Source organism: Anomalospiza imberbis, chromosome 25 (assembly GCF_031753505.1).
Source record: "Anomalospiza imberbis isolate Cuckoo-Finch-1a 21T00152 chromosome 25, ASM3175350v1, whole genome shotgun sequence".
Lineage (NCBI taxonomy): Eukaryota > Metazoa > Chordata > Aves > Passeriformes > Viduidae > Anomalospiza > Anomalospiza imberbis.
In genome coordinates, this window is record NC_089705.1 from 4,870,909 (window position 1) to 4,896,324 (window position 25,416).

At 42.8% G+C, this 25,416-nt stretch overlaps 1 protein-coding gene across 4 annotated transcripts in view; it reads left to right on the forward strand.

Annotated features, from left to right (window-relative positions):
• The window catches only part of NFYC (nuclear transcription factor Y subunit gamma), a 35,361-nt gene that overhangs the window by 5,180 nt on the left and 4,765 nt on the right, over positions 1 to 25,416 (forward strand). For 2 of the 4 annotated variants that reach the window (XM_068172772.1, XM_068172773.1), the window contains exons 1-7: positions 2,170 to 2,325; positions 9,493 to 9,605; positions 16,060 to 16,131; positions 18,603 to 18,716; positions 19,527 to 19,622; positions 23,626 to 23,802; positions 24,573 to 24,731. In XM_068172772.1, coding sequence (XP_068028873.1) covers positions 9,501 to 9,605; positions 16,060 to 16,131; positions 18,603 to 18,716; positions 19,527 to 19,622; positions 23,626 to 23,802; positions 24,573 to 24,731 — 723 coding nt within the window. In that variant the 5' untranslated portion in view covers positions 2,170 to 2,325; positions 9,493 to 9,500. Of the gene's footprint in view, positions 1 to 2,169; positions 2,326 to 6,604; positions 6,755 to 9,492; positions 9,606 to 16,059; positions 16,132 to 18,602; positions 18,717 to 19,526; positions 19,623 to 23,625; positions 23,803 to 24,572; positions 24,732 to 25,416 lie in introns of those variants that run through there. The other 2 variants (XM_068172776.1, XM_068172775.1) reach the window with 2 other exon arrangements.

The following is a 25,416-nucleotide window of genomic DNA, read 5'->3' on the forward strand; positions in this document are numbered from 1 at the left end:
TTGCCTCTCTCTTTTATTTTTCTTTTCCCTCATCCTGTGGAATGTTTGTGGGGCGGTGCAGCTCACGGGAGCGCTGTGGGATCCTGATCCCTGTTCCTAGGGGATCCCAAGGAACGTCCCTGTTCCCACTGGAAGCACCAACCTCGGACTGGGGGATCCAGTTCTGGAAAACTCAGGACAAGGAGCTGCTGGAGAGGGTCCAGAGAGGCCACGGAGAGGATTTGGGGACTGGAGGATCCCATCCCATCCAGGGGGCAGAGTGAGGCTGTGTGTGGTTAAAAGCCAAGGGAAATTCTTGGTCTTGGAAGTGAACGCTCCACCTGCGCTTCCAGACGGGAATTTTGGGAATTCTTCATCCTGCCCAGGCCTCGGGGTTTGTTCCAAGGACTTGGAAATTTGCCTCTCTCTTTTATTTTTCTTTTCCCTCATCCTGTGGAATGTTTGTGGGGCGGTGCAGCTCACGGGAGCGCTGTGGGATCCTGATCCCTGTTCCTAGGGGATCCCAGGGAACGTCCCTGTTCCCACTGGAAGCACCAACCTCGGATTGGGGGATCCAGTTCTGGAAAACTCAGGACAAGGAGCTGCTGGAGAGGGTCCAGAGAGGCCACGGAGAGGATTTGGGGACTGGAGGATCCCATCCCATCCAGGGGGCACAGTGAGGCTGTGTGTGGTTAAAAGCCAAGGGAAATTCTTGGTTTGGGAGGTGAACGCTCCACCTGCGCTTCCAGACGGGAATTTTGGGAATTCTTCATCCTGCCCAGGCCTCGGGGTTTGTTCCAAGGACTTGGAAATTTGCCTCTCTCTTTTATTTTTCTTTTCCCTCATCCTGTGGAATGTTTGTGGGGCGGTGCAGCTCACGGGAGCGCTGTGGGATCCTGATCCCTGTTCCTAGGGGATCCCAGGGAACGTCCCTGTTCCCACTGGAAGCACCAACCTCGGACTGGGGGATCCAGTTCTGGAAAACTCAGGACAAGGAGCTGCTGGAGAGGGTCCAGAGAGGCCACGGAGAGGATTTGGGGACTGGAGGATCCCATCCAAGGGGCAGAGTGAGGCTGTGTGTGGTTAAAAGCCAAGGGAAATTCTTGGTCTTGGAAGTGAACGCTCCACCTGCGCTTCCAGACGGGAATTTTGGGAATTCTTCATCCTGCCCAGGCCTCGGGGTTTTGTTCCAAGGACTTGGAAATTTGCCTCTCTCTTTTATTTTTCTTTTCCCTCATCCTGTGGAATGTTTGTGGGGCAGTGCAGCTCATGGGAGCGCTGTGGGATCCTGATCCCTGTTCCCAGGGGATCCCAGGGAACGTCCCTGTTCCCACTGGAAGCACCAACCTCGGATTGGGGGATCCAGTTCTGGAAAACTCAGGACAAGGAGCTGCTGGAGAGGGTCCAGAGAGGATTTGGGTGTGGAGGACCTGATGAGGAGACAGCGGGAGGTGGGTTGGCCGTGGCCCGGCTGGAATTAATTATTCCTGAAAAGCACCCGTTTTGTCCAAACCGGAGCTCTCAGGGATCCTCATGAGGAAAACCTGGGAGCTGCATCTGGAGAAGGGAAGGCTGGGAGAGAATCCCATCAGTCCATGAGGCGTGCCCCGAGGGTGTCAGAGGATGGTGCCGGGCCCTGCTCAGGGACAGGACGAGGAGCAGCGGCCATAGGTGAAACCACAGCGAGCTCCTCCTCCCCCTGCGCAAGAGCTTCCTCCCTCCGGGGACATCCCAGCCGCACCTGGAGCTGTCCCTGTGTCACCGGCTCCGGGTGGCCCTGCCTCGCTGTGTGGTGGGGGGGTTGGGCTGGGTGATCTCCGGAGAGTTCCCAAAATTCCTGCGATTCCGGGCTCCGAGCGCGCGCGCTCCCGCCGCGCCCCGCGCACGTGCGGCCCCGCGCCCCGCCGGGAAGGTGTGGCGGGAACCGCCGTGATTGACAGGCGCGCGGGCCAATCAGCGGCCGCCGCCGCCAGCCTCCTCAGGCGTTTGAATAGGAGGCGAGGCGGCCAATCGGGGCGGGGCTGAGGGGCGGGGCTTGCCTGACCCCTGCGGCCGCCGCTCAAGGTAACTTTAAAGCAGGAAGCGGCCGGCGAGGCTGCGCCGCGGCGCCGACCAATGGGAGCGCGGGGCCGCGGGGCGCGCAGCCAATGGGAGAGCTGGACGGCGGGGCGCTCAGCCAATGGGCGCGGGCGCGGGGCGGGCCGGGCGCGCGCAGCGGGGCGCGCGGGGCCGCCGCCGTTAAAGGGGCCGCGGGCACGGCCCGGCCCGGGGGGGGCCCCGCGGCTCCCGGGGTCACTCAAAGACAAAGCCATGGCGGGGAACCCCCGGCCGCGGGCACGGCCGGCGGTGAGTCCGGGGCGCTGCCGCTGCGGTGGCGGCGGGGGAGGGCGGCCCGAGCGCCGGGGACAGGCCGCGGCGGCGGGGGATGCTCGCGCGTCCCGGTGCGGGAGGCGGGGGGGGGGACGGGGGGACGACGACGGGGACGCGGCGTGAGGTGCCCGGTGCGGGGTTCGGGGTTAAACCCCCGGGGCTCCCCGCCGAGCCACCCCCAGCGGCGGTACCGGCGTGAGGGCAGCGATGGCGTGGGGGGCACAAAGCCGCGGGGGTGCCCCGAGCGCGGCGGGGGCTCCCCGGTGCCCTTGGCCTGGGCGCCACGGCCCCGCGGGGCCGGGGGGCGACAGCGGAGCCGCGACACCCCCGAACCCCCGGCGGGTGCTGGCAGCCCTTTGTTGCGGTTTTTGTCGCGGGGGGAGCGGGGCCCGGCGGGGGCTGAGGGGTCCCGGGGGTCTCCCCGAGCCCCGGGCCGGGCGCGCTCCGCCGCCGCCGCCGCCTCAGCCCAACTTGGAGCGGGGCCTGCACGAGTGACCTTGAAATCCCAGCGCTGCGAGCCGCCACTCTGAAGGACAAAGTTTGTTTGCGGCACTTTGGACCGAAAAAAAAAAAAAAAGAAAAAAAAAAAAAAAAAAAGAAAAGAGGAGGAAAAAACGGAGCCGCTGGCGGTGGCCGAGGGCACCAAGGACACGGGGAGATTAGAATTAAACTCGGGTTTGGCGAGCTCATCGTGGATGTTCCTGCTCCTCCTTTCCCTCGCTGGGTGAAAAATCCCCTTTGCCCCCTTCTCTGCCGCCTGATTGTTGAGGCTCGAAGCGCTGCTGCGGGAAATTCAGGATATTTCGCTTGGAAAACTTCTCGGGAGGGTTTTAGGACGCGGGTTTAGCCCTTGAAGCTGAGCTTTGCCTCCTGTCAGGCTTTTCTTGGGCTTGAGCTTGGTTCCAAGTGTGATTTGGGCTCTTTTGATTCCAAATTAACGCTCCCAGCGCCTTGTTCGACTCCTTGGCGTTGTCACATTTTCAGTGAAGAAGGGAATAAGAGGAGAAATGCCCCCAAAAAAATCAGCTTTTAATAATTCAGGAATTTGGAGGAACTTCTGGAGCCGCCTGTGGGCCAGGATTGGAGAATTTCCTGTGAGCATGAAGGTCATTGTCAGCATCTCGAAGCAAAAAGAAGATATTTCCATTTATTTCCCTAATAATCATTTCTTTTTCCCTGCAATAATTTCCCTAGGATAATTTATTTCCCTAAAAATTAGGATTTATCCAGCTTTTAAGCGTTGGCAGGACGCGAGGACAGCGTGAAGAATAAAAAAGTAGGATAAAAACCCTGCAGAAATCTTGATTCCATCCAAAATTTGGAATATTTTGGTGCCTTCAGCTTGTAGGAGGCTGGAGAAAAATCAGTTGTGCTTGATCTTTCTAGGTCAAGCGCAGCAAGAAAGCTGGAAAATGGATTTATTAACAAATAAAAAATTAATATTTATTATTATTCCAGTTCTTTTGGATTTTTTCCAGCTTTGGAGGATAGGAAGGTCCCGTTTTATGGAGTGAATTTGGGTGTCCCTTCTGCTCCAGGAATTTTTTTGTTGTTGTTGTTTTCTAGAAGGTTGATTTATTTTATTTTAGTTTTATTCTCTGTATGAGTTAGATTTTTTTAGTTTTATTCCCTATGAATTTGATTTTTTAGTTTTATCCCCTATAAATTGGATTTTTTAGTTTATTCTCTATGAATTTGGGTTTTTTAATTCTCTATTATCAAATTAATAATTAAATTTTTTTTTGTTTTATTTTATATGAGTTTCATTTTTAAATTTTATCCCCTATAAGTTAGATTTTTTTAGCTTTATTCTCTATATGAATTTGATTTTTTAGTTTTATCCCCTATAAGTTGGATTTTTTAGTTTATTCTCTATGAATTTGGGTTTGTTAGCTTTATTCTCTATATAAGTTTGATTTTTTTTTTGTTTTATTCTCTCTAAATTTGATTTTTCTACCTTGATTTTCCAGCAGTTTGCTTCTCCTGTACATTTGAATTTTTAATTTCTCCTGAAATTTTAACCTGGAACTTCAAGCTTGGACAACAATTTTTTTTTTTTTTTTTTTTTTAAATTTTTTTTTCTTTTAAATTTAATTTTCCACCCGTATTTTATGCACCAAGGAAAGTCTTGGGGACATTTTTGGGGAGGGGACGTTGCTGTCCCCAGCTTGAGCCACCTCAGTGAATGTGTCAGGGCTTTGGGTGCCCTTTCAGCCACGAAATTTGGATTTTGTTTCATTTAATCAGGCTAAGATCTTGGATTTCTATAATGAGGATGACATCTGCATTTTAATCAAGTTGCCTCATGAGGTGGTTATCTTCATTTCAGGGCTTATTGTCTTGTAAATGAATTAAATTTGGTGAGTTTTGCACCTAAAATCGTGAAATATTTAATTTTTTTAAGCTTTTTATTCATTAAACTCTTTAGTTATGATCAAGAATAATTTACTTTTTATTTCAGAGGGTTGAAAATCACAGCAAGAACAAACTTCAGTATATCTCCAAAGCATCCTGGGAGTTAAAAAAGGAGATTTTTTTGGCGAGTTATTCCCAAAAGCTGAAGGGATTTTCTGGTATTTTCTCTTTATTTCACTTCCTGCTCCAATCAGAGCAGGAATTGTCCCTTTTTATGCCACGAAGGTGGGAGATTTGCATCTTTATAACACCAAAGCATTTTTCTTTCAATAAAAATAAAAGAAAATAAGAAAAAAAAGAGGAATTAAAACCATCCTGGCTGCCTTGGAGCACTTCAGGTTGGGTTTGGTTTAAGCAGGAGAAGGGAAAAACTTCTATAAAAAGAATTAATTTTAGTTTTTACATGATTCAATTTATAAAATTGAATGAAGACAGCAATGGGAATATTGACTGTAATAGGATTAAAGAGCTATTTATCAGTAGATACAGAAATAAATGAATTTATATAAATATACAGATTAAAAACATTGATTAAAATCATTTTTTTTTGTCCCAAATTTCCTTGGAAGTTGGGATCCAGATCCCTCCTGCCCACTTTGGTGAGGCTGGGAGCAGAGGGGACGTGGTGGAGAATTTACGGAGTTTGAAGGTGGAAAAATCCTGAATATTCCTTGAAAAAAGCCCTGCAGGCAGGCACCTGGAGTGCTCAGGTGTTGATTTTTCCAAGATCAACACAAACTTTTGAGCCTGATGTCCTCACTGGTTGCATTTAATTCTTGAAATAACCTTTCAACCTCTTAAAATTTGGATTAAAATTGTTAAAACGTGGAGGGTTTATATGTTTTTTTTAAGCAGAATTTCGGTCTCTCCTGAGTTTGTGACCATCCCCTTTTCCCACTGTTCTGTCGGGTTTTATGACATCATTATATAGAATATTTTCGGAGAAATAAATCAGTAAAAAGTCTTAATTATTCTGGTTGGTTTTAATTGGTTTTTAATTTGTTGCCTGTCCTTAATGTTGGGATTTTTTTTTATATTTTAATAATTAAAATGGAATGATGATGGTGCTGTAAGTTCGGTGCTTGATTAGCTTTAATAATTATTATTTTATTCTTAATTTATTGCATTTATTTAATTATTAAACTTTTCCTGCTTCTTTTTTATTGGCACAACTTTGGAAACTGGAGAGGGATTTGGGATAAGGAATGGAGGGACAGCATGAGGGGGAGTGGATTCCCAGTGCCAGAGCACAGGGACAGATGGGATTTTGGGAAGGAATTGTGGGGAATGTGCTGCTTTTTCCATGGAAAAATGGGATTTTCCCCATAATTGTGGGAATTTTGTATGGAAAGGAGCTGGAATTTGTGATGCCACCAGGATGCTGCTGAGTTCCTCCTCCTTCCGGGCTCATTCCTTCCCTCTGGCATTCCCTCTTTGCAAATCCCTTGGAATATTTGGATAAATTTCCTTTGGAGGTGCTCCCCACCCTCTTTGCTCGGCTTCTTACACAAGGAGGATCTTGGCAAAAGTATAAAATTACATTTAAAATGAAATGAGATTTAAAAACCAGCAAAAATTGTCACACAGCCCTCACTGGATGGGGACATTATTCCCATTCCCACCTCACTTGGAATGTGGCTGTGCCATGGATCTGGTGTTTTTCCAGGGAAAAACTCTGGATTCTGCTCAGGGTGGAATTGCAGGCTCAGAGCTTTTGGGTTTATTTGTGATTTTTCCCGTAGGTTGTGTTTTCCAGGAGCTGAAGTGGCGAATTTTCCAAGGGGAGACAGCTCCGTTTGGCTGCTTCCCCCTTCCCAGGGCACCCAAAAAAGAGCAGAAAACAGCATTTGTGCAAAAAATAACTCCCAAAAACCCATCCAGAGGCGTTTTCACGCTTCCTTTGCTCTCCCACGAAGCGAAACCTTCCCAGGTTTTGTCAGCTGCTGCAGGATTTGGGAATTTTGATGTTTGCCAGAGGTGTCGTGCTCTGGTGAGCAGAAAAGCTCCGCCAGCTGTTGGGATATTCCTGGGATCTGCTCTGGAATCACCTCCAGCGAGGCCTCAGCTTTTCCTGGCTTTTCTTTTTCCCCTCAGTTTGGAAAAATAAAATGTTTTCCTGCCTGGAGATAGCCCAGGTGGATGGGTTGGAGGTGAATCCTGGTTTTTCTCTTTGGTACAGAATCCCAGGATGGTTTGGGTTAAAGGGGATTCCACCTTCCCCTGTCCCAGGATGCTCCAAGCTTGGCCTTGGACATTTCCAGGGATCCAGGGCAGCCACAGGTTCTCTGGGAAAGCTTTTCCCTCGTTCCTTGCTGCCAGGGATTGGTTTTTTGGGAAGGTTTTTTTGTTTCCTTGCTGGTGTTTCCCTCAGAGCTGTGTCCATGGATCTCCTCAGTGGAATTCCCCCAGCCTGGATTTCATCCCAGCACACCTGGAATATCTTGGAAGGATCCTCAAGGATCATCCAGTCCAAGCCCTGAACAATCCCACCTTGGGCATCCCTGGGAGTGGTGTCCAAACCTTCCTGGAGCTCTGGCAGCCTTGGGAATGTCCCCGAGCACCAAAAACCCCAGAACCTTTTCCTAAATGCAACCTAAATCACCCCTGGAACATCTCCAGCCATTCCCTGGGATCTTGTCCCTGTTTTCCAGCAGAATCTGGGGTTGGAGCAGCCACTTTCCTCTTAAACCCCTTGGGAGCCTTTGTTGGGTGAACTCAGGGATCCTGAGGAAGGAAATCCAGGAAAGGAGGGGATGGGTGGGTGGGTGGATGGATGGATGGATGGATGGATGGGTGGATCTGTGGAGGGATGGATGGAAAGAAGGATGGATGGATCCATGGACAGATCGATGGATCCAGGGATGGAAGGAAGGAAGGATGGATCCATGGATGAATGGATGGACCTTCGTCCATCACATTTAAAATGAAATGAGATTTAAAAAACAGCAAAAATTGTCACACAGCCCTCACTGGATGGGGACATTATTCCCATTCCCACCTCACTTGGATGGAAGGAAGGATGGATCCGTGGAGAGATGGACAGATCCAAGGATGGATGGATGAAGGAAGGGATGAATCCATGGATGGATCGACTGATTTATCAATCCATGGAGAGATGGACAGATCCATGGATGGATGAAGGAATGGATGAACCATGGAGGAATCCATGCATGGATGGATGGATGGATCAATCCATGGAGAGATGGACAGATCCAAGGATGGATGAAGGAAGGGATGAACCATGGAGGAATCCATGCATGGATGGATGGATTGATCAATCCATGGAGAGATGGACAGATCCAAGGATGGATGAATCCATGGAGGAATCCATGCATGGATGGATGGAAGGATCAATCAATCCATGGAGAGATGGGACAGATCCATGGATGGATGAAGGAAGGGATGAATCCATGGATGGATCAACTGATCGATCGATCCATGGAGAGATGGACAGATCCATGGATGGATGAAGGAATGGATGAATCCATGGAGGAATCCATGCATGGATGGATGGAAGGATCAATCAGTCCATGGAGAGATGGACAGATCCAAGGATGGATGGATGGATGGATTGATCAATCCATGGAGAGATGGACAGATCCAAGAATGGATGGATGGATTGATCAATCCATGGAGAGATGGACAGATCCATGGATGGATGAAGGAATGGATGAATCCATGGAGAGATGGACAGATCCAAGGATGGATGGATTAATGGAGGGATCCATGGATGGATGGCGCAGAGTGAAGTTGGAAAATTCCCCTATAAAAATTCCCAGATGAAAAACCCAACCAGGTTTAGACACGGGTGTGAAATCCAGGAGTTCCTCTGGCTGTGCTGAGCTCATCTCACCCCAAGTAAGATTTTTAATCCTGGGATGAGTTTTGAAGAAGGAGAAGGAATTCTCATTGCCCAGGAATGGGTCTCGAGTGAGGTTTCTCTCTCTGGAGCTTTGTGTCGCCTTTTGGGATTTTTCCCTTTCCTCCCAATTCTCCAGCACCTCCCAACCATTTCTGTATCCATATTTTAACTGGGAGAAATTCCTGTAGTGTTCTGAGCAGTCTCACTTTTATTTTGGGGTTTATATTTTGTAGGTTTTCCTATTTCTACTTATACTCAGTTTGTCATAAAATGATCCTAAACAGGCGCGGAAAGCAGGAATTCTCCCATTGTTCTGAAATCACTTCTATGTTTAACTTAAAAATAGGAATTTTTTTTTATCCATTAGTAGGATTTTATATTATAAATTACCTGAAATCCTGGGGTCTGTTTTCCTGTTTGTTTTTTTTTTTTTTCCTGTTTATTTCCCTATTTTTTTCCTGTTTTTTTTTTTTCCTTGTTTTTTTTTCCTGGGTTTTTTTTTCTGGTTTTTTTTTCCTGTCCCCCCCCCCTGTTTTTTCCCCCCTTTTTCCTCCCTTTACCCCCCTTTCCCCCGCTTTTCTCTCTTTTCCCCCCTTTTTCATCCTCTTTCCCCCCTTTTCCCCCTGTTTTTTCCCCTTTCCCTCCCTTTTCCCCCTTTTTTTTCCCTGTTTGTCTTTCCCCATTTTTTTCTTTCCCCATTTATTTTTCTTGGGGTTCTTTTTTCCTGGGGTTTTTCCTGTTTTTTTCCTGGTTTTTCTGTTTTTTTCCCCTGTTGTTTTTCTCCCCCCTTGCTCATTTCTGTTTATTTCATGGTTTTTTTTTTTTTTTCCATCCTTGCTCATTCCTGTGTCTTTTTCCTCTCCCAGGTGCCAGGATGTCCACGGACGGTGGCTTTGGCACGGCAGGGAACAGCGATGCCCAGCAGAGCCTCCAGAGCTTCTGGCCACGGGTGATGGAGGAGATCCGCAACCTCACCGTGGTGAGCATCCCCAGGGGCTGGGATATTCCCAGGAAAAACTGGGAAAAATTCCTCCCAAAGCTCAGCTTCCTGCTCTGGGATCTGAGAAATTGGGTGTTTCTATGGGATAAGGTGGTTTAGGAAGTGAGGAATAATCCCTCAGCCAGGAATCTCCAAAAAAATGGAGATGGAATTGTAGCAGAGTCATAAAATCATGGAATGGTTTAGCTTGGAAAAGATCTTCAGGATTATCCATGTCCCTTGGGCACAGGAGTTGGGAATTAAAATAGAAACATGAACATCCCCAGGGGCTGGGATATTCCCAGAAAAAAAAAACCAAAACCACCAAAAAAAACAGGGAAAAATTCCTGTCAGTTCAGCTTCCTGCTCTGGGATCTGGGAAATTGGGTGTTTCTATGGGAAAAGGTGGTTTAGGAAGTGTGGAATAATCCCTCAGCCAGGAATCTCCAAAAAAATGGAGATGGAATTGTAGTAGAGTCTTAAAATCATGGGAAAAGATCTTCAGGATTATCTCTGTGCCTTGGGCACAGGAATTGAGAATTAAAATAGAACCATGAACATCCTCAGGAATTGGGATATTCCCAGAAAAAAATGGGGAAAATTTCAGCTTCCTGCTCTGGGATCTGGGAAATTGGGTGTTTCTATGGGATAAGGTGGTTTAGGAAGTGAGGAATAATCCCTCAGCCAGGAATCTCCAAAAAAATGGAGATGGAATTGTAGCAGAGTCTTAAAATCATTGGAAAAGATCTTCAGGATTATCTCTGTGCCTTGGGCACAGGAGTTGGGAATTAAAATAGAAACGTGAACATCCTCAGGAATTGGGATATTCCCAGAAAAAAATGGGGAAAATTTCAGCTTCCTGCTCTGGGATCTGGGAAATTGGGTGTTTCTATGGGATAAGGTGGTTTAGGAAGTGAGGAATAATCCCTCAGCCAGGAATCTCCAAAAAAATGGAGATGGAATTGTAGTAGAGTCTTAAAATCATGGGAAAAGATCTTCAGGATTATCTCTGTGCCTTGGGCACAGGAATTGGGAATTAAAATAGAACCATTCCAAGTCTTCCTTAGGTATTGTGAAATTCAATTCCTTGGGAAATGTGGAATTAAAATAGAACCCATTCCGAGTCTTCCTTGGGAATTTACTATCCCAATTCAAATATTTAGGTTTAGAGAAATATGAAGCTCCAAGCCTCATCCAGCCTGGCCTGGAACGTTCCAGGGAAATGTTCCCTCTCTGAGGTGGAAGAGCCAAACCTGCAGCTCCTTCTGGGCTAAAACAACAGCACAAAGGGGATTTAAAAGTTCATTTATCAGGCTCAGGGATGGCCATGGCTGCATCCTGGGGAATTCCTCTTGGGAGGGAAAGGAGGTGGGATTCTAAAACAGCTCCAGGTGAAAACGGAGCTGCCAGAGGCTGTTTTAGGTACCAGAGATTGGGGGCTTTGAGGGTAAACCTCCCTTTGTGCTGCTGTTCATAGTCTGAATTCTAAACCTGCGAGGGAGCCCGTGTCCACAGCAAGATTTTACTGGCAAAATACAGCTTAGACTTTTCCCTCCTCCCTAAATTCCCTGTTAATTCCAATTTTGTGAATGAATTTGAGTGTAGGCTCCTGCCCTGAAATGTTGAAATCACTCAAATGCCAAGTGTCTTATCAGGTGTGTTATTAAATTCAAGACATTTGATTTAAAAATCCCATCTAGGCTGAGAATAACAACTGGACTAAGCAACATCAGTGTTTTTCCATCCCCACAAGAGGTGTGGGAACAAGAGCACGTAATAAAAATCATTTTTGAAGGGAGATTGATGGCTTCCTATGATCCAAAAATCACTCTCCTGGTGAATTTAATGCAGCTGAAAACAAAAAAACTTCAGGTCCAAGCCTGGCTCTTCAAAGTAAAAAAAAAATCCCAATCCACCAGGCCCAGGATAAGCTGATTTTTTTTTTCCTTTTTTATTTCTTTTTGTGCAGATATTTGATTAAAGAAACAGATGTAGAAATTTGTATGCATAACCAGAATTAATTACTCTCCTCTTTCAGCACAGAGAATTCTTGTGAGCTGGAGTTTCATCTCCACATGAAAGGGGTTTATTCTCCAGCTTATCAAATATGGGCAGCTTAATTTTGAACTGTCCCTGGGATCTATTTATTGCTTTGCAAGCTCAGGAGTCACTGGAAATGGAGCGGAGGGCAGGGAAGGGAAAGAGAGAACAGGAAAAGATCCCAGCACTGTGGGATCATCAATTTATTGAAATTTCCTGAAATTTATTCTGTTTATTATTGAAATTGCTCCTGTGTTGGTCCCTGATTTAGGGAACTGAGGGCAGGGGAGGAAAAGAGAGAACAGGAAAAGATTCCAGCACTGGAATCATCAAATCCTGAAATTTATTCTGTTTATTATTGAAATTGCTCCTGTGTTGGTCCCTGATTTAGGGAACTGAGGGCAGGGGAGGAAAAGGGATAACAGGAAAAGATCCCAGCACTGCAATCATCAAATCCTGAAATTTACTCTATTCATTATTAAAATTGCTCCTGTGTTGGTCCCTGATTTTTGGGAACTGAGGGAAGAAAAGGAAAAGAGAGAACAGGAAAAGATCCCAGCACTGTGAGATCATCAATTTATTGAAGTTTACTGAAAATTATTCTGTTTATTATTGAAATTGCTCCTGTGTTGGTCCCTGATTTTTGGGAACTGAGGGCAGGGGAGGAAAAGAGAGAACAGGAAAAGATCCCAGCACTGTGGGATCATCAATTTATTGAAATTTCCTGAAATTTATTCTGTTTATTATTGAAATTGCTCCTGTGTTGGTCCCTGATTTAGGGAACTGAGGGCAGGGAAGGAAAAGAGAGAACAGGAAAAGATCCCAGCACTGGAATCATCAAATCCTGAAATTTATTCTGTTTATTATTGAAATTGCTCCTGTGTTGGTCCCTGATTTAGGGAACTGAGGGCAGGGGAGGAAAAGGGATAACAGGAAAAGATCCCAGCACTGCAATCATCAAATCCTGAAATTTACTCTATTCATTATTAAAATTGCTCCTGTGTTGGTCCCTGATTTTTGGGAACTGAGGGAAGAAAAGGAAAAGAGAGAACAGGAAAAGATTCCAGCACTGGAATCATCAAATCCTGAAATTTATTCTGTTTATTATTGAAATTGCTCCTGTGTTGGTTCCTGATTTTTGTGAGGGAAGGAAAGGAAAAGAGAGAACAGGAAAAGATCCCAGCACTGGAATCATCAAATCCTGAAATTTATTCTGTTTATTAATAAAATTGCTCCTGTGTTGGTCCCTGATTTAGGGAACTGAGGGCAGGGGAGGAAAAGAGAGAACAGGAAAAGATCCCAGCACTGGAATCATCAAATCCTGAAATTTATTCTGTTTATTATTGAAATTGCTCCTGTGTTGGTCCCTGATTTAGGGAACTGAGGGCAGGGGAGGAAAAGGGATAACAGGAAAAGATCCCAGCACTGCAATCATCAAATCCTGAAATTTACTCTATTCATTATTAAAATTGCTCCTGTGTTGGTCCCTGATTTTTGGGAACTGAGGGAAGAAAAGGAAAAGAGAGAACAGGAAAAGATTCCAGCACTGGAATCATCAAATCCTGAAATTTATTCTGTTTATTATTGAAATTGCTCCTGTGTTGGTTCCTGATTTTTGTGAGGGAAGGAAAGGAAAAGAGAGAACAGGAAAAGATCCCAGCACTGGAATCATCAAATCCTGAAATTTATTCTGTTTATTAATAAAATTGCTCCTGTGTTGGTTCCTGATTTTTGGGAGCTGAGGGCAGAGGAGGAACAGGGATAACAGGAAAAGATCCCAGCACTGGAATCATCAAATCCTGAAATTTATTCTGTTTATTAATAAAATTGCTTCCATAGATTATGGGTGTAAAAGCTGTGTTGATCCCCTGATTTTTGGGGCTATTTCTGCCTGGTTTTGTGGGTTCTTTTTTTTTTTTTTGGTAGCTAAAATTCAGGATAAAAACAAGAATAAAATGTGTTTAAAGAAAGGGGGAAGGATACAGCAGAATTCTGGAGAAGCAGGATATATATATAAATATATTTAAATATATAAAAATATATAAAAATATAAAAATGAGAAGCAGTGCTAGGCTGAGCTGAGCCTCTGGAGAAAGGGAGGCTGAATTTGGAGAAAAGAAAAGATGAGGAATTGGTGTCTGAGGCTTTTCCTGCTGGTTTGGGGCCAGTCCTGCTCCCCTTCCCCACCACGCTGCTCCTTCTGATTTATGGGATGTGGCCTGGCTGCCTTGAAGGATTAAAAAAGATTTAATTTGATTTTTTTTTTCTTCTAAATTTAAATATTTTAATATTTTTATTATTTTTATTATTATATTATTATGGTTTTATATATTATATTATATTATATTATATTATATTATATTATATTATATTATATTATATTATATTATATTATATTATATTATATTATATTATTTATATCATATCATATTATATCATATTATATCATATTATATCATATCATATTAATTATATTAATTATATTATGTTATTTTATATTATACTATATTTATATTATAGTTTCTTATTTAATATTAATTTAATATTAAATTTAATATTATTTTAATATTGTTATATTTTATATTATTGTATATTATATTATCATTATATTTTGATATTTTATTTATTATTTCAGTATTTTATTACTTTATGTTAATTATTATTATTTTATTATTTTGAGCTCTCCTCAGAGTCCATAAAAGTTGAATTCAAGTCTTTAGTGATGCAGATTAAAAATTTTCCCATCAGTTTTCTGTGATGCTCAAAGTTCACGAGGTCCTTTAAAAAGGAAAGACATGAGGGAAAAAAGAGTAAAAAAACCCAAGAATAATAACAAAAAAAACCCTTTTGGGTTATTTTTTCATGTACTTGCAACCCCTTCCCTTGTTTATGTGGTGCTCCCTGTTTAAGGACAGGTGCCATCCCTTTTATTGCCCAAAATCCTTCAAAATTCCACATTTTCCATCAGGATGGGACAGCTCCACAGGAAATGAATTCTGCCTTGCAGCAGGAACACCACACTCAGGTTTCTCTGCAGAATAAAAAGCACAATGTGCTTTTATTTATTATATTTATTATAAATAGATATAATAATAATAATAATAATAATAATAATAATAATAATAATAATAATATATATTTATATATTATAATATATATAATATATATTCATATATATTTTATATTTATATTTTTATATGTAAAATCTAATTTATATATTTTTATATATTATAATATATAAAACTGTATCTTCTTATAATTATTGTATATTTATATATATTACATCTTTATAAAACATCTATTATAAATATATATTTATAATTATAATAATTATTTTTTATATATATATATAATTATATATATTATAAAATATATAAAATATATTAAAATTTATAAATGAGCTGAATATTAATTTCATTAAATGCCCCTGCTGAATTGCTGGCTGGGCCATGCACAACATCCACATTTTTCTTCACTAGAAAGAAGCACAGAAGAGAAATTCTGAATAAAACCCAGCATTTCCAGCATTTTCCCCTCTCTTTTGTTTCCCTAACACATCCCACTGTGCTTTTTCCCCAGAGAAATGACTTTCCCATTATTTTCCTATGACATTTTTGTTAAGAAAGGAAGATTATTAATTTTATTTTTTATTAAGCAGTCTTTTGTGAGTAGGAATTCTGCATTCCTGATGTGGTAGCCTCAGCCTTTCTCCCATTTTTTAGAGGTACCTGGCAGGAATATACTGAATTAATTTATTTATTTTAATTCCTCTTTTTGTCTTCATGGAATGGAGAAACCTTTTGGTGGTTTCCTGAGCCCAGGAATTCTCTCCAGGGAATTTCTGGGTGCAAATTTGGCCTCAGTGATGTCTCAGAGGAATAATCCAGGTTCCTAAACCACCATTCCTGCCTGGAAAACAGGGAGAAATCCACCTAAAAACATAAAACTGATCTTTTAAACCAGATTCTTGATAGGTTTTTATCACCAAAATTGGGATTTGGTGACAGAGAAGTGCAAATAAAGCCAGGATTTCATCCAGTTCTTGTTTACCTTCATTTTCTCCTGTGATTTCTTGTAAATTCCAATGGTTTCTGGGGCTCAGGAAACAGAATTGAATTAGTTTTTTTCAAATATAAATAGATGGATAAATGGGTGACATCAGAAATGTTCTGTTCTTTAGGAAAACTTCAGCTTGGAAGTGAAATCATGAATATAAATGTCTGACAGAAGAAATAAATCAATAATAAAACACAAAAAAGAGACTTTCCAGCCTTCGGGAAGAGCTGCCACACCTGAAAGAGAATCAGTCTGATTTTAGGCGGTTCAATTCTAGAAAACACTGATTATTTTAACATTTTTGGAACCTTTCTTTTCAGTTCAATGTCAGTAAAAAGTCTCTCAAATCTCTCTGCAGAAAGACTTCAGAGTTCAGGAGCTGCCCTTGGCTCGGATTAAGAAGATCATGAAGCTGGATGAAGATGTGAAGGTACATTCAGGGTTTTTACCTGGAATTTATCATCCTGGAAAAGGATTTACGATCCCTTTCCTGGATATTTTACCCATTGTTCTTTGAAATTCATTAATCTTCTCATTGTTATTCTTTTTAAAGCGTTTTTTTAGCGAAATTCCCTTGGCCTTGTGTAATTAAACTGAGCTGGGAAAGCAGAAACATTTGGGATTTCGGGTTTGATTTTGCAGTTTTGTTTTCTTGTGATAAATACCACTTTAAGGGTATAATAAATACAAAAATAATTCTGGCTATTTCCTGTTTTCCCTAGTGCTTAGCTGTCTCCTCTCAAGTTCCCTCTTTGTTTTTCTCCACTCTCACAAAGATTTAGAGTGGTTTTTGTGCCACCTAATTCCATTTTTATGGAAAAAGAAGCAATAATTCAGGTGGATAACCTGGGGTTGATCCCAGCAGATGACATCACTTAAATTTATGCCACTTATTTTATTTTTTTATGGAAAAATAAGCAAAATTCAGGTGGATAACATGAGCTTGATCCCAGTGATTGATATCTCTTAAATTTATGCCACTTATTTTATTTTTTTATGGAAAAATAAGCAGAATTCAGGTGGATAACATCTCTTAAATTTATGCTACTTATTTTATTTTTTAATGAAAAAAATAAGCAAAATTCAGGTGGATAACATGAGCTTGATCCCAGCAGATGACATCACTTAAATTTATGCCACTTATTTTATTTTTTTATGGAAAAATAAGCAGAATTCAGGTGGATAACATCTCTTAAATTTATGCTACTTATTTTATTTTTTAATGAAAAAAATAAGCAAAATTCAGGTGGATAACATGAGCTTGATCCCAGCAGATGACATCACTTAAATTTATGCCACTTATTTTATTTTTTTATGGAAAAATAAGCAGAATTCAGGTGGATAACATCTCTTAAATTTATGCTACTTATTTTATTTTTTAATGAAAAAATAAGCAAAATTCAGGTGGATAACATGAGCTTGATCCCAGTGATTGATATCTCTTAAATTTATGCCACTTATTTTATTTTTTTATGGAAAAATAAGCAGAATTCAGGTGGATAACATCTCTTAAATTTATGCTACTTATTTTATTTTTTAATGAAAAAATAAGCAAAATTCAGGTGGATAACATGAGCTTGATCCCAGTGATTGATATCTCTTAAATTTATGCTACTTATTTTATTTTTTTATGAAAAAATAAGCAGGATTCAGGTGGATAACATCCCTTAAATTTATGCTACTTATTATATTTTTTTACGGAAAAATAAGCAGAATTCAGGTGGATAACTTGGGGTTGATCCCAGTGATTGACATCACTTAAATTTGTCCCACTTATTTTATTTTTTATTAAAAAATAAGCAACAATTCAGGTGGATAACCTGGGGTTGATCCTAATGATTGACATCACTTAAATTTATGCCACTTATTTTATTTTTTTATGAAAAAATAAGCAGAATTCAGGTGGATAACCTGGGGTTGATCCCAGCAGATGACATCACTTAAATTTATGCTATTTATTTTATTTTTAATGAAAAAATAAGCAGAATTCAGGTGGATAACATGAGCTTGATCCCAGTGATTGACATCACTTAAATTTGTGCCACTTATTTTATTTTTTTTATGAAAAAATAAGCAACAATTCAGGTGGATAACATGAGGTTGATCCCAGTATTTGGGATTTTGATGACAATTTTCAAATTGTTGAAAACTCCCTGAAACAGAAAGAAGGACTCTGTCAAAAACTCATCCCTGTTTTGTTTTGTTTTGGTTTTTTTTTTGTGGTTTTTTTTGGTTTTTTTTTTAATTTGGAAAACTGTCACTTAATTCCTGAGGGAAAAGAGAATTGTTTGTCTTTTTTTTCTTTTTTTTTTTCTATTTTTCCCTCGGTGTGACACCATCCTTCTGTCAGGCCAGCCCTTCATTTATGAGACAGCCCTTAATAAATGAGAAAAATGAGAAAATCCTCTATTCAGACTCCCTGGAAAAGGATGATCCCAGATTTCTGAGGGCCCAACTCCATGTCTGAACCAAATAAATGCCAAATTTGTGATGGTAAAGGGGAAAAGGAGATTTTAAGGCAGAGTGGAGAGCAGGGAAAGTCTCTGGAATATTCCTATTTAAAGGTAAATTAATAAGCATTAATGCCAGTGCAGGTGATAACCAAACTGCTGGGAGTCTGAATAGAGAATTTTCAGGATCTGATTTAAATTAAGGGCTGTCCTGACAGAAGGATGGTGTCACACTGAAGAAAAAAAGACAAGCAATTCTCTTTAGAGAATATTTTAGATACCCAAAACTCTTCTTCCATGATCTTAACTCAGTCAGACCTGAGGAAATCCTGAGGTGCAAATTCCCCCAAATCCACATTTAACCACCCAACTTCCACTCAGGCAATGAAATTCCTCTTTGCACCGGTAGAACTGAGTGGTAAAATTGAAAATAATGTGATTTTTCTGGCAGATGATCAGTGCAGAAGCCCCTGTGCTGTTTGCAAAAGCTGCTCAGATTTTCATCACCGAGCTGACCCTGCGAGCCTGGATCCACACAGAGGACAACAAACGCAGGACCCTGCAGGTAAAGGAGCTCCCAAATCCCAGCTGCTCCCAAATCCCTTCCCAACTCCTTGTTTCCATAACACCAGGCGTGTTTTGTACACAGCAACGAGTGTACAAAGCACAGAACTGCCCAGCTGAAAGGCTTTTTATTTGTTATTTAATTCAAATAAACTCACCCAAACACAATTCTCCATCTCTCAGCTGATTGTGACCTGCTGGAAGGACTCTGTGAAGCTTCAGCTGTTGAATTTCTGGTTGATTTTGGTGTTGTTAGTTGTGATATAAACTTGTAGGGGTTTTGGTTTGTGGTGATGGAAGTGTGGAGGTGAAAATAAAAATAAAACAAAATACAGATTATTGGCTCTAGAGAATCCATTTCCTCAATAATGCTCATTTTTTTAATGGTTGAAGAGTAAAATATAACTTTTTTAGGTCATTTTATGGAGAAAAAGAGGAGGTTTTCACTTTTAGTCTTACATACTGAGCAGAACTACTGGAAAATGAAACAACCATTAATTCAGGCCCTCAGGTCAGGGGAAAAATTGGGATATTCAGGCCCACATCAGCTCTCCTGTCCTTGGGCAGGAATTGCTGATTTCAGGGCAGGCACCCATGACTGATATCCATTAAACTGTGCTAAAATTGCTAAAAACCTTTTTTATTGCACATATTGGAGGCTTTGCTCAGCACAAAACTGAATTTCCACCAGCTGGGACCTGCAGGAGACATTCCCCCCTTTTCCCCCTCAGCTTTAAACACCTGAAATTTCATTTATCCAGTGCCAAAACCCTCCTGGAGCTGAGGAATGCTCTTCCCTTTGTTGTTGCAGAGGAATGACATCGCCATGGCAATCACCAAGTTTGATCAGTTTGATTTCCTGATCGATATTGTCCCCAGGGATGAGCTGAAACCTCCAAAAAGGCAGGTGAGACACAAAATTCGGCAATTTTTGTCCTTTTCTCAGCGTGCTTTCAGCCTCTGATGGAAACAGAGGTGATCAAGCAACACAGATTTAAAAATTAGGTTTGTTCTTTATTTCCTGTGGTTTTCAGGTTCTTAAATTCTTTAATCTCAGGTCTTTACATTCTTTAATTCCAAGTTTTTAAATTCTTTAATTCCAAGTTTTTAAATTCTTTAATTCCAAGTTTTTAAGTTCTTTAATTTCAAGTTTTTAAGTTCTTCAATTTCACATTCTTAAATTCTTAAATAAAACAAAAAAATCATAAATAAAACTAAAAACCACTGGGTTTTGTCTGGAAATAGAGATTTAGTGGAGATCACACCAGTGTGACCAACAAACCAAACCCACTCCTGAACAGTTCTGATCCCAAATGGTGCCAGTGGGAAAAATTTAACTTGAAAAAAAAATGTATTTATCTGCATTTTATGACTTGTGGGTTGAAAAATGCCCCTCCTGCATCCTTTGGGGCAGTCAGTGCCTCTGTAAACATCCTTGACTGGAAGCTGGAAGGTGCTGGAAGGAGCTTTCAGTCGGATGTTTACAGCAGCAGGCTGCTGCTCTCAGCTGAGCTGCAGGGATTCCTCATCCCTTTTCCTTCAAATTTCCCTGGTGGATAAAAAAAATCTGAGTTCCCCTCAAGGCCCTGTTTGGACAATTCTGCTCCTTGCTCCTGCAATGAAAAAAAGAAAATCCAAATAATTGTTAAAACAACTCTTTTTCTGCTACTTCTGAAGGTTTGCAGTGTGGAAAAATCCAAGTTGTCCCCACAAAAAAAAATGGGGAGTTTGGGACTTGGTGGAACATCTTGGCATGGAAGTTTGTCTCTTGGATTTTTTTTCCCTTATTCCACTCTAAATCCTGTGTAACATGGGAAATTCTGTCTGCTCTGAGTGTACAGAGCAGCATTCCCATTTGGAGCTGGATTCCTCATCCCTTTTCTTCCGAATTTCCCTGGTGGATAAAAACTCTGGGTTCCCCTCAAGGCCCTGTTTGGACAATTCTGCTCCTTGCTCCTGCAATGAAAAAAAGAAAATTCAAATAATTGTTAAAACAACTCTTTCTGCTACTTCTGAAGGTTTGCAGTGTGGAAAAATCCAAGTTGTTCCCCCCAAAAAAATGGGGAATTTAGGACTTGGTGGAACATCTTGGCATGGAAGTTTGTCTCTTGGATTTTTTTTCCCTTATTCCACTCTAAATCCTGGGCAACATGGGAAATTCTGTCTGCTCTGAGTGTACAGAGCAGCATTCCCATTTGGAGCTGGATTCCTCATCCCTTTTCTTCCGAATTTCCCTGGTGGATAAAAACTCTGGGTTCCCCTCAAGGCCCTGTTTGGACAATTCTGGTCCTTGCTCCTGCAATGAAAAAAAGAAAATCCATATAATTGTTAAAACAACTCTTTTTCTGCTACTTCTGAAGGTTTGCAGTGTGGAAAAAACCAAGTTGTTCCCCCCAAAAAAATGGGGAATTTTGGGACTTGGTGGAACATCTTGGCATGGAAGTTTGTCTCTTGGATTTTTTTCCCTTATTCCACTCTAAATCCTGGATAGCATGGGAAATTCTGTCTGCTCTGAGTGTACAGAGCAGCATTCCCATTTGGAGCTGGATTTTGGAGGCTGCTGCTTGATTTTGTGCCTGGAAGTGTCCACCTGGTGCTCCTGGAGTGACAATGAAGGGAGGGAACAGGGAATCCACGCCTCTTCCTTTGGGGTGGTGCCCTGAGCTGGGTTTAACTTCCCATCCTGACTTCCAGAAGGTCTGGAAAATAAGGAAAATACTTTTCCATGTCCCAGTATCCAGGAGAGTCCATCCTGCTGCTCCTGTGGTTAAAATCAGCATGTCAGGTGTGCTGGGAACTCAACATTAAATAGAAATATCGATGTAAATCCTCATTATTTCTCCCAAACTCATGGTTTGGTGTTAATTAAAAAACAAAACAGCCCCCACATCTGCTCTTCTTTAACTTCTTTTACAGTTGGAATAATTGAAATTTCCATTCTGGCACTGGAAATCCACTTTTTCCTTTTTTTTTTTTTTTTTTTTCCTCGAGGTGCCTCATTCCTGTACTTTTCTATTTTTAGCAATGCACCATGTTTGGGAGGGGAGAGCAGTCCCTGTGTCTTCTCCTTGCTTGATTCACATCAGGACATAGTGATTACAGAACATCCAAGCTCTGGAATCCAAGGAATTTTCCTGGAGCACTTCAGGAGTGTGTTACAGCACCTGGGGTAACTGCTGATCCATCCCAGGAAATCCTGGGGAGTTTTGGGTGGAAATGAGGCTGGGGAGATGTTCCTCACCCATCTGTGATCACCAGAAATGCTTTTTTCTAGCAGGAAAGGTTGAGTGGAGAACTAGATGCCCCCTAGGAATGTAGGTTAAGGGAAAATCCTGTGGAAAAACAGCTGCTTGTGCCTGGGTTTTTTATTTTTTCCCCTACAATCTGTATTTTATCTCTTATTTGACAAGGCAGTGTGGGTTCTTGGAGGAGCTGGGAATGAAATCCTGGTGTTGTGCTGCTCTGGGAAATCCAGCTGTGGCTTGGAAATCAAAGATGGCAAATGCTGGGATAGGAGGGAGTGGAAGCAGATTTGGATTTAAAGCCATTCCTGCTTGTGGCAAACGGGATTGAGCCTGGAACAGATGCTCAGAGGAGGTCTCAGTCTTCATTATTTCAGGATTCAGCTGGAATTGGGGATTGGAACACTCCAGAAATAACCTAAGGACTGGGCTTAGAGCTGCCCCAGCACTTGTGGGTTGCTGGTTCACTGCAGACCTGCCCTGGTAAAAATATATTTTCATTATTCTTACTCCTTCCTTCAGAGGATTCGGAATAACAGGGAGCTGCAGGAGTAGGACATGTTGTGTTTGGTGGTGGTTGTGATGATGTTTGCCCTGAAAGCCAGGCTCAGAGTTGTCTTTTTGTTTTTTACAACCAGCTGGGATCAGTTGAATCTTTGAGATTCTTACTCTGGGAAACCTCCCAGGAGTAACTCCTGAGTTGTTCTGCTCCCCAAAAAAACAGCTGCTAAGCCAACAAACTCCTCACTCCAGCCCGATGCTCACCCAGACATGGTTCTGTTTAATGTGAGTTTTCCTTTTCCTGCCCAGCTGGATCAACTGAAGGGGAATCCATGAGCAAGGCTCAGAAGAGCAGGGATTCCAGCAGGCTGTTGGAAGTGGGAATGTCCCATGTTGTAGCACGTGTAAACATCCTACACTCTCAGCTGTGAACTCGAGGTGGCTGGGAGAGGATTGTTTACGCCTTCTGCCATGGAGTGAACGCCTCGGAGCTGCATCTGCCCTCATCCAACTGCTCTGGGGAGCTCAGGAATACTGATCCTGGAGTATTTACATCCCATAATCTGAAAATCCTGGAATATCATTGATCATGAGGGGCTTTTCTCTCTTGAGATGAAAGAAAGCATCATAGCTGCTGCCAGGGAGGCAGAGCAGAGCCTCTGGTTCTTCCCACTGCTCAGATATCCCTGCTCCCACAGCAGGGAATGGTTGTCAGCCTGGAAAAGCTGGATTTAAATAAATAACTCCAGGCGCGACAGCGAGCATCAAATCCATGACTTTTATTGGCATCAGAGCTCGGTGGAGGGTTGGGAACGCAGCTCAGGAGAGGGGTTGGGTGACAGAGGAGGCTCTGTCAGTTTTCCTGGGGCATTTGCAGTTGCTCCCGTGCTGGAATTCACCCATGAGGAAGTTCCATGGCTTTCAACTCTGGTAATTTCATTCATTTCCTCCTCCTCACCGTGACTCCGCGTAATCCACACTTCATTGGGTTCCTGATCTCCACAGAGCTGAGCAAACGAGCTTTTGTCAGCTCACACTGACTTGGTTGAACTGTTCTGAGGGGGGTGTTGAAGCTCCTTTCCCACAGGATGTGTCTGGGGGGGATGTTTGGCTGTGGGGCGGGCGGGGTGCCATGTTCCCATCCCAATTCCTGGTGTTTCCCTGCAGGAGGAGGTGCGCCAGGCCGTCACCCCGGCCGAGCCTGTGCAGTATTACTTCACCCTGGCCCAGCAGCCGGCAGCAGTGCAGGTGCAGGGCCAGCAGCAGGGCCAGCAGACCACCACGGCCACCACCACCACCATCCAGCCGGGCCAGATCATCATCGCCCAGCCCCAGCAGGGCCAGGTGAGCCAGGCCTGAGGGGCTCAGGGAGATCCACGGGGGATGGATGGCTCAGGAACATCAGTGGAAATCATGGGTTTAACCCTGGGTTGGGTTGGGTTGGGTTGGGTTGGGTTGGGTTGGGAGGGAAGTAAGGAACTGAAATCTCATCCTGTTCCATGATCAGGAACCTTCTGCTGTCCCACGTTGTTCCAATCCTTGTCCTACCTTACCTTGGACATTTCTGTGGGACAGCCTCGGCTCTCCTGGGCCAAATGTGGTTCCTGGGTCGGATCCTCCAGGAAAGTGCCTCACCCAGGCTCTGAGCTCCATCTGTGGTGATTTAATCTGGGTCTAGGACAGGCCTGCCCCAGCAGGGCCAGGTGAGCCAAGCCTGAGGGGCTGTGGGAGATCCACAGGGATGGATTGCTCAGGAACATCAGTGACAGTGTGGAAATCATGGGTTTAACCCATAGGATGAGCTGGGGGAGAAGGAACTGAAATCTCACCCTGTTCCATGATCAGGAACCTTCTGCTGTCCCAAGTTGTTATAATCCTTGTCCTACCTTACCTTGGACATTTCTGTGGGACAACCTCGGCTCTCCTGGGCCAAATGTGGTTCCTGAGTCGGATCCTCCAGGAAAGTGCCTCACCCAGGCTCTGAGCTCCATCTGTGGTGATTTAATCCCCACAATTTGTGGGTGTAGGACAGCCTCAGTCTGCCCCAATCCTGACATCACATGGATTTTCCACCTCGTGGATCCTCATCCCTGTTGGTTTTTTTTTTTGTGCAGACCACCCCCGTGACAATGCAGGTGGGAGAGGGGCAGCAGGTCCAGATCGTGCAGGCCCAGCCCCAGGGCCAGAGCCAGCAGGGTCAGAGCGGCACAGGACAAACCATGCAAGTGATGCAGCAAATCATCACCAACACAGGAGAAATCCAGCAAATCCCGGTAAGGTTTGGCCAGGAGGAAAAGTGGAAAAGGGAAAAGTCCCCCTGAGCAAATTTGTGAGCATGAGGCTTGTTTCTGTTTGCTTTGTTAACTGGCAGAGGAAGTTTGGATTGAGTGGTGTGCTTCCTGCACTTAGGAAAACCAACCAAGTGTGACATGAATGGGGAAATAAATCTTAACTCATTTAGTCCAGACTCGTTGCCCACCCCAAACACCTTCCCCTGAGTGAAACAGTTGTGATTAGGAAGCAATAAATCAAATATTTCCTGGCTAAACCTCAGTTCTTCACCACAGCCTGGTTTGAATAAAAGAGAATTCATTTCTTTTGCCTTTACTTGGTTGTGCCTCTGCAATCTGAAGTCGTGACCTGGCAGGCTGAGTGGGAAAGTTGCCATCTGGGAGTTTATTAATAAACTTTGATGTTAAAAGAAATATTTCTCCAAAATATTTGGAGCTGGTCGGAGGAATGGCTTTGCAGAACCAGGAGATGCACCCTCACTTTTACATCAGACTTAAAAATGGGATTTTAGGTGCCCAACATAACCCAAACTTTCTAAAATGTGTCCTAAGTAAACACAGAGGTCAAGAAAGTCACATTAACTTAGAATTACAACAAAGCTGTGGCTTTTGGTTTCCAGCTGGAAAATATCACACCTGTTAGAAGGAAAAAAAAAAAAATATCAGC